The 12360-nt window shown below is 48.8% G+C and overlaps 1 protein-coding gene across 3 annotated transcripts in view; it reads right to left on the bottom strand.

The window, feature by feature from the left end:
- Positions 1-4639: 4639 nt before the first annotated feature.
- HIP1 (huntingtin interacting protein 1) overlaps positions 4640-12360 on the bottom strand; it is a 63933-nt gene continuing 56212 nt past the window's right edge. For all 3 annotated transcript variants that reach the window (XM_048518876.1, XM_048518877.1, XM_048518875.1), the window contains exons 24-31: positions 12241-12299; positions 10982-11075; positions 9699-9799; positions 9472-9577; positions 8858-8981; positions 8162-8226; positions 7954-8065; positions 4640-6678 (exon numbers count right to left, since the gene is read on the bottom strand). In XM_048518876.1, the coding sequence (XP_048374833.1) occupies positions 6659-6678; positions 7954-8065; positions 8162-8226; positions 8858-8981; positions 9472-9577; positions 9699-9799; positions 10982-11075; positions 12241-12299 (681 nt within the window). In that variant the 3' untranslated portion in view covers positions 4640-6658. The remainder of the gene's footprint in view (positions 6679-7953; positions 8066-8161; positions 8227-8857; positions 8982-9471; positions 9578-9698; positions 9800-10981; positions 11076-12240; positions 12300-12360) is intronic.

The following is a 12360-nucleotide window of genomic DNA, read 5'->3' on the forward strand; positions in this document are numbered from 1 at the left end:
GGGGAGCGGGAGGGGAAAGCCAGTCTGGTGGGCGGGGCTGCTCTCCCTCGGCTCTGGTTTAGCCCACCTCACAGGGTTGTTATGAGGGCAAGCCCCTCTGAATGCGGGGAGGGGGACCCGCACGCATCGGCCTCACCTCAGTCGTTCCCTGCTTTGGTCCACAGGGGGAGATTGTTGAAAGAGGGGAAAGGGAACCTTCCGCGTAGGGGAGTGCACAGAGATCGAGTCAAAGAGCTTTTTAGCCCTGTGAACCGGGTGCAGGGCGTGAATGGCACATCCTGGGCTCTGATTGGGAATGACTGACAAGGGTTAAGGTTGGCTTGGGGAGTCCCTGCAGATTTGGGGGTAGTACTTGGGAAAGGATTTCTTCCAGACTCTATGGTATACCATAGAAGCTGCCATACGAAATGACCATTTTTTTTCCAGAGAAACTGAGCTCTGATGTCTGGAAATCAGTTGTAATTCTGGGAGAACTCCAGTCCCCACCTTCAGGCTGGCAGCTCTTACAGGGGCCAAAGGCAAAAAGTCTGACTAAGACATTGTTGCCTCCACAATTCCCCCCCCCCCCAACACTTTTGGGAGACTGTGGCAAGGCGTGCCCTGCTACCTGTTGTTTTTCATGGCCTCCGAGTCGCTGCTGGAGGCTGTTTTTTTCTGCCCAAGTGTGTCTATGTCTCAGTATCCAGCTGCTCTTCCTGGAATAAGCTCCAGCCTGCAAAAGCTGTTGCCTCGAGAAATTTGCTATGCAGGTCTCCATCTCTTTAGTCTTCTTGCAGCAGATTAGGGCTGCCATCCTGCAGATATTCCTTCATCCCGTGTCAGCCTGTAACTAGCAAAACCTGGGTTCTTATTCCTTTCAATCCTGAAAATGACCTGGGCCCAGTCACTTGCTCCAAACCTAACCTTCTACATCTCTTGGGTAAGGTATCTGCTTTGCATGCAGAAAGGCAGAGGTTCAGTCTCCAATTAAAGGGATCATGTAAGAGACCATGTCAAAGACCTACAGCTGAGACCTTGGAGAGCTATTGCCAATCAGAGTAGACAATACTGGCTTTGATTGACCAATGGCCTGACTCAGTGTAAGGCAGATTCAGGTCTTCCAGCTGGGAACTCACATGCACCTTTGAAATCCTTGGGGGAAAGTGGAATAAAAATGTGGCAAAAGGCTCAACAAGACTTACTTCTGAGTAAACACTTGCAGCATTGCAATGCTATTGTTACAGCCCTGTACAAACATTTGCAACAGAGGCGTATACTAGTTTATGCAGGAAAAAGTGGGAAGATGGAGGAGGCACAGAGAAGAAGAAACCAGTTATGAGCCAGTGCACACCCATCAGCCATGGTGAGGAAGCTAAAGGCCTCCAGTGTGGTGTAGTGGTTAAGAGCAGGTGCACTCTAATCTGGAGAACCAGGTTTGATTCCCCGCACTCTGACACTTGAGCAATGGAAGCTTATCTGGTGAACCAGATTAGCTTGTGCGCTCCAACACATGCCAGCTGGGTGACCTTGGGCTAGTCACAGTTCTTCAGAGCTCTCTCAGCCCTACCTACCTCACAAAGTGTCAGCGGTGGAGAGAGGAAGGGAAAGGAGCTTGTAAGCCCCTCTTGAGTCTCATGTAAGGAGAAAGGGGGGTGGGAGATATAAATCCAACTTTTCTTCTTCCTTTTTGTGATTAAAAAACAGATTGCTTTTATGTGGCTCCTAAAGCAGGGATCATGTAGGTTGGGCCGCATATTAGAGCAGCTGGACAGCAGAACCAGGACTTTCAGGAATATATCATAGTTCCCAGCAGCAGCAGGTCATGGGCCAGGAAATCTCAGAACCAGGCCAGGCTGCCAATAGGAACTGGCTTTTAAAAAACATCATCCGGACATCAACACACACACACAAAGCTGCTGGGAATATACTGTGTCAGTGTCCTGTTGCCAATCTCCATGTTTTTTCTGCCCATTATTTCAGGCTTCTTCCCATGAAAGGCTCCATTCATGACTAAACAGCCAAACCTTTTGAGACTTCCTTCCTGCCAACGTAGAAATTGGTCGCATTGATTTGCAGCCTTGCCTGCAATGTAGTGTTTAGTTGAGACCGCGATATGAACATTTTCATCAATTTAAAAATGACCAGGTGGCGCATTTTACGAAGTTTATCAAAAATGTTAAGCACTCACAAAAACTGCAGGTGCCAGCTTCCCCCCCCCCCCCGCCCCCCAAATTAACCGGGAGATGCCTCTGCTAAGGCTGTATGCCAGCAAGTACGTCTAACTAAAGTATTTTCCTAAAACTTTTTTATTCAAAGAATGGGATGATGGAAGCACTTTGATGTGTTCTTGCAGATCTTGTTTCCCAGAATTTTCAACCAGATGCCTCTAGGAAAGCCTGTGCATGAAATATGTTGAATGTGGTACTACTTCCTGCAGTTTAAAGAGATTCCAATATTGGCTTGCCATAGATGGGGCGCAACGTTTGGAGCAAAAACTACCAGTGGGCAACCCCCTTTATGTTCAATGACATTATATATATCACCTTCCTGAGAGCCAGCATCATGTAGTAGTGGTTAAGAGCAGGTGGATTCTAATCTGGAGAACCGGGTTTGATTCCCCACTCCTCCACCTGAGTGGCAGAGGCTTACCTGGTGAACTAGATGTGTTTCCGCACTCCTACATTCCTGCTGGGTGACCTTGGGCTAGTCACAATTCTTTGGAACTCTCTCAGCCCCACCTGCCTCACAAGGTGTCTGTTGTGGGGAGAGGAAGGGAAAGGAGCTTGTAAGCCACCTTGAGTCTCCTTGCAAGAGAGAAAAGTGGGATATAAATCCAAACTCTTCTTCTTCTTCTAACGGGACACTCATCGTAATGGAGCTGCATGGATATTTATCTTTCTGGAACCAAAAGATTGATCTGCTGGTCTCTGGTGGGGATTGCTTCAGCCATGTGCTAAACTGACTGCTGCACACCTTGCTGATGTGACCATGTTGGAAAATTCCTCTTGGTCTCCAAGGAAGACAATTATAGCATGGCATATGTTGGACTATCATCTGGGAAACCCAGGTTTGAATCCCCCCTCTGCCATAAAAGCCTGTTGGTGACGTTGAGCCCGTTCAACCTACCCCACACGGGTAGTTGTCATGATAAAACAGGAGAAGAGAATTATGTAAGCTTCTCCCAGGGGCCCATCAGGGCAGAATGGCAGGATAAAATAAACGACGCGCGCTAACACAGAAGCAATGGCTCCACAACTTCCATCCGTTCCTTTTCAAACACCAGGACAACCAAACTGGGTTGAAATATTTATTTAAAAATTGAAAACACACATTCAACATATTATACAAAAAAAAATCCTTGTATTTAATACAATAATTAAAAGTTTTTGTTGGGAGGAACAAAAGCTGGCTGCCTGGACCGATTGGTGGGGGCCCAAAGCACGTGGTGGGTGGATCTAGCCGCTGACAGGGAACCTGTTCTAATGGAAGCTTATTTGCCGCCACCCCCAAATTTAAGAAAAGTAAAAGGAAGAGAAAGAGCGAGTGTTGAGGAAGGGTCGTTTGACTCTGAGCCAGAACGGCCCCTTTCTCTCCAGCTGTTCTTCGTTCTCTTCCTTTTTGCCCCCAACATGTGTGGCAAATCAGCCTGAAAACCTGAGGTAGTACAGGGGCGTGGGGGGGTGGGGGACTGGGGGCGTCCCTGGAACGACTGAGCTGGAGGGGAGGGGTCAACACCGTATCAGCTCCTCTACCTGTGCTATGGCAACAGGGGGGGGGGTTCCTATTGCTGTGGAGAGGATGGGCAGCCAAGTGTCCTCATTTGAGCTGGCGGTGGGAGGAGCGCTATTTGGTTCTTGGTTTGCCAGTCCAGTGGCAAAAAAAAAGGCCCGGGGGTGTAACAGGCACCAGTTTATTAGGCTGAGCAGTGGAGGCTGGAATGGGTAGGCAGGTAATTATAGGGATCCCTAAGCGGTAGGAAAACCGAACACTCCCCCTACCCCAGGATGGCAGTGTGCAAGAGGCAGGCTTGTCATCAAGTAACCTGGGCGGGGGCAAGGTAGCCTAGCATGGACTTAAAATCCCCAAAGGCCACGATTCCTACATCAGCAAAGTACAGCACCACACGCCAGAACTTTGGCCTTTCCTGCTCACTGCAAGGCAGAGCCACAGCCAGCCCACTCTTTCCCGTTTTTCAGGTTCCTGTTTCCAATTCCAAAGCTTCTGGATTCATTAGCAACACGTGCTATATGCAAACCATCTCCAATAAGGCAGCTTGCTCTAAGGCAGGGGTGGCCAACCTATGGTGCTCCAGATGTTCATGGACTACAATTCCCATCAGCCCCTGCCAGCATGGCCAGTTGGCCAGTCTATGGTGTTCCAGATGTTCATGGACTACAATCGGAATTGGAATATGCTGCCACAGGAGGTGGTGATGGCCACTAACCTAGATAGCTTTAAAAGGGGCTTGGGCAGATTTATGGAGGAGAAGTCGATCTTTGGCTACCAATCTTGATCCTCCTTGATCTGAGATTGCAGATGCCTTAGCAGACCAGTTGCTCGGGAGCAGCAGCAGAAGGCCATTGCTTTCACAGACTGCATGTGAGCTCCCAAAGGCATTTGGTGGGCCACTGCGAGGAGCAGAGTGCTGGACCGGATGGACTCTGGTCTGATCCAGCAGGCTCTTTCTTATGTTTTTAATTCTCACCAGCCCCTGGCAGCATGGCCAATTGGAGCTGATGGGAATTGTAGTCCATGAACATCTGGCGAACCATAGGTTGGCCACCATTGCTAAGGGGTAGCTTGCCAGAAGGAAAGGGGTTAAGGGCACATTACTCAGTCAACCCCTGCTGGTTTTTCAGACCTGTATTCATCCCCCTCCCTCACTGAAATAGGCCGCTGGGCTTGCAGAAACCAGATATGAGGTGGTGGTATCCAAGGCTGAAAGAAGCTGTGGAGCTTCAGGCTGATGTCAGCCCGACTGGCTGATGTCACCCCTAACTGGGGTGTGAAACTAGGAGACACCCTGGAGGCTGACCTTAGAAGGTTTGCACCAGATTGTTTTCTAACAGGGCGATGGGGGAATCAGCTAGGCCAGGAACAACCACAGTCTCACTGCCCAGATGTTTTCTGGCTACTCCTGATGCTATCCCAGCATGAGAATGCTGGAAGGAAAAAAGTTGCAGTTTTGACAGGAGTCTACTGCCAGACAATTCGGTTTCTTCCACCACGTCTGCATTATGCTGGCAAGTGCAGCCAAGTGCTGGTGGCCAAGACTTTCCCAAGGCCTCTCTGCACAGCAACCGCTGGGCTGACAAATTATTTCATATGTTTAGAGCGCCAGCACAGATTTCTATGGGGAGCACGGACACGGCATGTCCCATCCCAGTGCACACCAATTCCTCCCTCTTCTGGGTAGAATGCTATCCTTTGCTTTCTCCACCAGTCACTCACGCCATGCGCCTTTGTTTTCCCTTAAGAGGGTCACAGTGATCACAAGACGCCAGAGGCAGCTCAGCCTGGTAGCGTCTAACAGCTAGTCGCAGTGAGAAAGAGAAGCCAAATCTCTGTTGGAATCCAGGCTCCATCCTAGATTCTTTGCCCCCTTCTCCCTGACTCTGATGGGCCAAAATGGCCCAGGGAGCAGCTGCACTCAGGCTATCTGGCTCTAGTAGCTCCCACTTTGACAAGGAAGTCTATGTGGCAGAAAGGCAACTGGTGTGATCTGCAACCAGCAGCTGGAAGGAGCCCCTTACAATCTGAAACACAAATGCAGCCCTATCACCATCCTCCCCTCTCCAGCCCATCAGCTTTTCCAGCTTCTGGATTCTCAGCTGTTCATGGCTGGCATAACACACAGTGAACTACTTTCAGCCAGCAGAAAAGGATCTGTTCAGCTGGAACAAGGCTGGAGCAGGCACCGGGCTAGTGAGAAACGGAACGATCCTGCCAGCCTGTGAAAACCCCTTTGGGAGGGTTTTTCAGAGGTCAACTAGAATGACTGGAGCTCTCGGGATAGCACAGACCTCAATAAGCCTTCTGCACCAAAGACCGAGTATCTCACAGACTGGCCCCTTCGTTGTTGAACAGTTACGGTTAACCCTAAAGGTCCTTCCACAGCCCTTGCATCTTTGCCCCAAGCATCTTGCTGGCTGGAAAAGGGTGGCTGCACACCTCTGCTCCCCCTGTCTCAAACGACGGTTTTGGAATCTCCTGCCAACATCTTGGCTCTCATCCCAAGAAGAGACGGGCGAAGGAGCAGCAGTGTGCTGAATAAGACCACCACGGTCCCTGGTATGGTCAAGAGCCAAGGCCAACCGACAGCTCAGAGGCTGTGCGAATAAGGAGGAAATGGGTGAGTGTATGTGTGGGGAGGTGGGGAGAATGCAACTCTGCAAAGATGCTGCAAAGCTGTAATACATATGAATGCGGAGATGGTATCTTGTGGCTGTGGAGGGACAATGCTATTGATGCTGCTTAGGAGAGAAAGACCTTTCCTCTTCTCCAGCCTTCACTGCTACCTGCTTGGCTGGCACAAGACATGTGCCAGGGCACCTTAGCCTGACCAGCGAGAGAGAGGAATGTCTTGGTGGGCACAGGCTTTACGGTAAGTTCCAAACTAGTTCATCGTTCATGTTCGGAAGGAGCCGCGTCAACAGAAGAGGCCTCTTTCCGGGCTGCCTCAGGGAGCCAAATCTGCACCTGGGGAGGGAAGCAGTTGGCACTTCAGCACTGGTTCAGCCAAAGGCTGCAGTTCTCAGGAGGTATTTTTTTAAAAACCCTGTTTCTATTTACATGGCAAATTACAAAAGTTTGTAAAGTTTGCATTTGTTTGGAGGGAGAGCTATTTCTGCAATGCATAGCTGTAAGCAGAGGTGGGATCCAGCAGGTTCTCACAGGTTTCCGAGAGTAGGTTACTAATTATTTGTGTGTGCCAAGAGGGGGTTACTAATTGGTGATTTTGCCACGTGATTTTTGCCTTAGTTACGCCCTCCTCTCAGCGGTAGCGTGCAGAACTTGAAGCCGTCTAGCAGGAGGTGCACCGGCGTGCGTGGCAGCCTGCGCCTGCGTGCATTCGTTTCCCGCCCAAGGACCTGCACAGCGGCTGCGTCCTTGCCACAACCCCGCCCAGGAATGCCCGGCCACGTCCCCATCGTGCCCCGCCCAGCCCCATTGGCACTACACCACAGTTTGAATCCCACCACCAAGGGAACCTGTTACTAAAAAATTTTGGATCCCACCTCTGGCTGTTAAGGTTCTGATTTGGGAAACGTTCTCTGGGACATACAACATTATGGCCATTGGGCTCTAGCACTAGCATAAAATTCTGAAGGTTAACCCTTCCCAGAGGTCAAGACTGCCTCCTTACACATGATTTCCCCCTTTCTGTGAATGGTAAACAACCCTTAGATGTTGCATCTGTAGGGCCTCAAAACTTCCACATCATGAAAGATATTGCATCTACGCTATGAACTGTGAGGAATCCGTAATGCATGTCTTGTACCACTGCCCACTGTATAGTCGAGTTAGGGCAAAGATATTACTCCCTCCATTTGTGGGCACTGATAGTTTAACTGAGCAGCAAAAGAATTTTACTGAACAATGAAGACTGGCATATCCCGGAGGCAATGGCCAAGTTTCTTTGCTATGTTATTTCAATTCATTCCAAATACTTGAAGTCACCATTTTACCTACGCTCTTATTTATAAGGGTATTATTTCCTTCTCAGTCTGTTATTTTATCTGTGATTTATTATGCCATTAAAGGTTATATACTACTACTACTGTTGCATCTGTAATGATCAGAATGGATAGGAATTCACGTCACAAACGCTGTCTCTCATCTCACAATACCCCCCATGAGGTTGTAATTACAGCTTAGGGATTGATGCTGAGTTAGGAGTCGCCCCCAGATCTTTACAGCTCAAAGTTTGTCAGGCTAAGACAACCAGGGGGTTTTCCCTTCCGGCCAACTTACCATTCTCATCCCAGCCCTCAGCCACACCTGCCAGCTCATAGTGCTTCTTGCGCAGCTCACCCAGACGCTGGCGTTCCTTCTGCAGTTGACTCTCCAGTTCCAACACTCGCACCTGGCAGGGAAGAGGAGAAAAAGAGCTCTCCTGCCACTAGATGCAACTCCGGCCCTTCTCCACCCTGCAACCCACCTCAGCCTCACCACCACATACCTGGGAGTCCATTTCCTGGCGCTTGATTTGTGTTAGCGTCACGGCAGAGAAGTCCATACTGTCTGCTGCAGAATCACACAGTTCAAATTGTTTCAATTAAAGGGGTTCACTGGCTACGTGGAAGGCACGCCCTCCCGCCCTCGTCCCAATCTGGTGAGACAGAACAGCTAGCAACAAGCATGGTTCCATCCATGGGATCTTAGACAGGAGATTAGTATTGGGGGAGGGGGGGAAGAATCATAGAGGTGGAAGAGACCACAAAGGTCATCAAGTCCAACTTCCTGCCATGCAGGAACACTCTCAAAGCACTCCCGACATATGTCCATCCAGCCTCTCTTTAAAACCTCCGAAGGAGGAGACTCCACCACTCTCCGAGTCAGTGAATTCCACTGTCGAACAGCCCTGACAGTCAGAAAGTTCTTCCTCATGTTTAGGTGGAATCTCTTTTCCTGCACCTTGAACCCATTACTCCGTGTCCTAGTCTCTGAGGCAGCAGAAAACAAGCTTGCTCCCTCTTCCACATGGCATCCCTTCAAATATTTAAACATAACTATCATGTCCCCCCCTTAACCTTCGCTTCTCCAGACTAAACATCTCCGGCTCCCTAAGTCTCTCCTTGTAGGGCACGGAGAAGCAGAAGAAACCACAACTCAGCTAAACAGAACAGCAGTGAAGGCCAGCCCAGAAACAACATACCTTTCTCCTCAATCTGGGACTTTCCTGACTTGGTGGAGGCCACCACTTCTGCCGTCGCTTGGTTGACTGCCCGAGAAGCCACCTGAAGTTTGCTGAGGTTTGAACTGTCCTTATCTGCTTTCACCTGCCAGAATAAACAGGACAGAGTCAAAAACTTTGCTCCAGATGGGAAGGAAAAACAGCTTCCTGCAGCACCCAGCAAAAGATAAAACCAGCAGCCAAGAGTTTCTAAAAAGTGCCATTGGAGGACCATAAAAATGTACAAAAGTTTTGCCTGCTGCCCTTCGGCCTTACGGAGGGATCATCAAAGGAAACTCTGGACACTACTGGAGAACTTGTTTTAGGAGGGTTACTGTAGACGAGCAAGAAACATCTTAGAGACAAGACTTCTTGGGTATAAGATTTTTAAGAGTCAAAGTATCTTGACTCCCAAAAACTAGTAATCGTGTTGGTTTTTCAGGTGCTTCTAGACTGGACTCTTGCTCTTCTACTGGAGAATTATACTCCTATCTGAATTCTTTTCCTGGTGCTTTGCTTTTTCAGTTATATTACTGGCTATGACTGGCACTGAAATCCATTGGTCCCCTTGGCATTCAGCAGTATCAAGAACTTACCTTTGAAGCAGCAACAAGTTGAGCCGTACTTGCTGCGATTTCATGGGAGCAAACCATCAGCTCCTCAAACTTCCCTTTGCCTTGAACCACAAGATCGGCAGCATCTCTGGAAGAAACGCACACAGGCGAGTTGGGCTCTTTTCAGTATCACATAATGGCCATAGTTTGCAGAGGATCTTGCAAGAGCTTTGAGGGACGCCTAGAAGTTGGCCTCCCCTGATACTTACACCATGACTGTCGCTCCCCATCCTACGGCCTTGGAAGCAGAGATCAGCCCCTCTGTCCACCGGGAATTCCTGGCATAGAACTCCTTGGGTGATGCTGCTCCCTGGGTGAGAAGGATACAATAATTCAAAATGTTCCTTCTGTGCTCCTTATTCAGTCCGTTGAGCACAATGGTGACTGGCCAGAGCTTGGTAACCAGCAAAAGTTTACAAAAGGCATCCCAGCACGATGCATTCTAGCCACAAACCAGAAGAAACTGCTTCCTGCTTAGGATATCCAGGGCAAAATCCCTGCAGGCTCCCTTTGCATTCACCATCTAACCACCTGGCAAACTCCCAGTCTACGATACCTGAAGATCCCTATTAACCTCTTCTGTTTGTTGTTATTGTTAGTCTGATCGTTGTTTTATCTATGCCTAATAAAGGTAATGAAATGAAAGATACTTGAAGCTGCTTGGAGGAACCCGGAAAAGAAGAGTAGGCTCTCCCTTCTATCTGGAATATTGTGTACAGGTCAGGGCACTGCAATTCAAGAAGGATATTGACAAGCTGGAAGGAGCCCAGAGGAGGACAAGCAAAATGGTAAAAGGTCTGGAAGCCATGCCCTACAAGGAGAGACTTGGGGTATGCTTAGTTTGGGGAAGAGAAGGTTAAGAGGTGACATGATAGCCATGTTTAGATATTTGAAGGGATGTCATGTTGGCGAGGGAGCAAGCTTGTTTTCTGCTGCTCCAGAGACTAGGACCAGGAGTAATGGGTTCAAGGTGAAGGAAAAGAGATTCCACCTAAACATCAGGAAAAACTCCCTGACAGTAAGGGCTGTTTGACAGTGGAATGCACTACCTCGGAGTGTGGTGGAGTCTCCTTCTTTGGAGATTTTTAAAGAGAGGTTGAATGGCCATGTGTCAAGATTATGTGCACTGGAGGGGGTTGGTCTTGATGGCCCTTGGGGTATCTTCCAACTCTATGATTCTATTCTATGATTCTATATCATACAGCAGCTAAATCCCAATCTTCCTTCTGCACATTTGGTTGAGTCACAAGTGCCACAATCAGCATCAGTAATTATTCTGCAGCTCAATGGTTTGGCTGGTCTGTCGGAATGAACGCTGAGGGCGACAGTGTATTTTCCCAAGTTGTCTCTCCTCTCAGCAGGGCTAGAAGCAGAGATCACTGGCTTCTAAAATAAGGACGAAAAAGAACTGACGTGGTAAAATATGAGTCTGCACAGCTCACAACAACAAGTCCCAACAACGATTCTGCACAGCTGCTGCCGCCGCACTCACCCTTCCGCTCTCCACAATCTCTCGCTGGAGATCCTTGGAAGCCAGAACCAGAACTTGGATTGCCTGCATTAAGCCTGTGCAGGAGCCTAGAATCCTAGAAAATAAAAAGGCATGGGATGGTTACGCCGAAGCTGATGGACTCTTCCTCAGAATCATAGAATCACAGAGTTAGAAGAGACCCCAAGGGCCATCAAGTCCAACCCCCTGCCATGCAGGAGCACACAATCAAAGCATTCCCAACATATGTTCATCCAGTCTCTGTTTAAAAAACTCCAAAGAAGGAGCCTCCACCACTCTGTGAGGCAGTGAATTCCACTGTCCAACAGCCCTGACGGTCAGAAAATTCTTCCTCATGTTTAGGTGGAATCTCTTTTCTGGCACCTTGAATCCATTACTCTTGTGCAGAAAACAAGCTTGCTCCCTCTTCGACACGGCATCCCTTCAAATATTTAAACTCAGCTATCATGTCCCCCCTTAATCTTCACTTCTCCAGACTAAACATCCCCGGCTCCCTAATTGTCTTCGTAGGGCATGGATTCCAGACCTAGAGCCAAACAGCAGGCAGAAGAAGAACTGCATCTGGGGGATGAGAGGGTTAAGACAAGAGAAGGGCTTTCTTTTGGCCAGGAGGTTAACTGGGGGAGAATGTGGTAGAATGAGGGTGGGCCAAGAATGGTAGTGCAGGTCAGGAAAAACATCACTCTGAAAAAAGGAGGCTCTTGGGCTAAAGATCCAGATCCACTTTTATCCTGAGGTGGAAAAGCATCTGCCAGATGCACAGTTTTTTTAAGGGAAAAAGTTATCCTTTCGTTTCAGGTTGTTGGAGATTCTGAAGGACAAGGGAGTTGGGGGGTGGGGGGGTGGGAACAGTGCTTCCTGGCTGTATTTGTCCATTCTTGTGAAAGGTGGCTCTGGCATGAAGGGATCTGGCAATCCACACCAGAAGCAAGAACAAAAAGGATCAAGTAGGACATTTTTCAAACGTAGGCCCCTTCCGCACACACAAAATAATGCGTTTTCAAACCACTTTCACAACTGTTTGCAAGTGGATTTTGCTATTCCACACAGCTTCAAAGAGCACTGAAAGCAGTTTGAAAGTGCATTATTCTGCATGTGCGGAATGAGCCGTAATTAGAACACGCCTGGCGAAAGTTGTGAGCAAATGGATCCACTTCCACCCTGCGCTCATTTCCCAGGTATCACCTCTCCCTCCCGAAGCACAGCTGCGTTGCACAGATAAAGCAACCCTCCACACCAACCTCTCATTGACTTCAAGTTTGACTCCAGTATCCCCGGCCCGCGATTTGCTCAGCATCTCCTGTTTGACAAAGGCAGAGCGGTGTTAAAGCTACAGACGATGCATCCAGGTACCACAGGAA

The sequence above is a fragment of the Sphaerodactylus townsendi genome, linkage group LG16 (genome assembly GCF_021028975.2).
Source record: "Sphaerodactylus townsendi isolate TG3544 linkage group LG16, MPM_Stown_v2.3, whole genome shotgun sequence".
In the NCBI taxonomy this organism is placed as follows: Eukaryota; Metazoa; Chordata; class Lepidosauria; order Squamata; family Sphaerodactylidae; genus Sphaerodactylus; species Sphaerodactylus townsendi.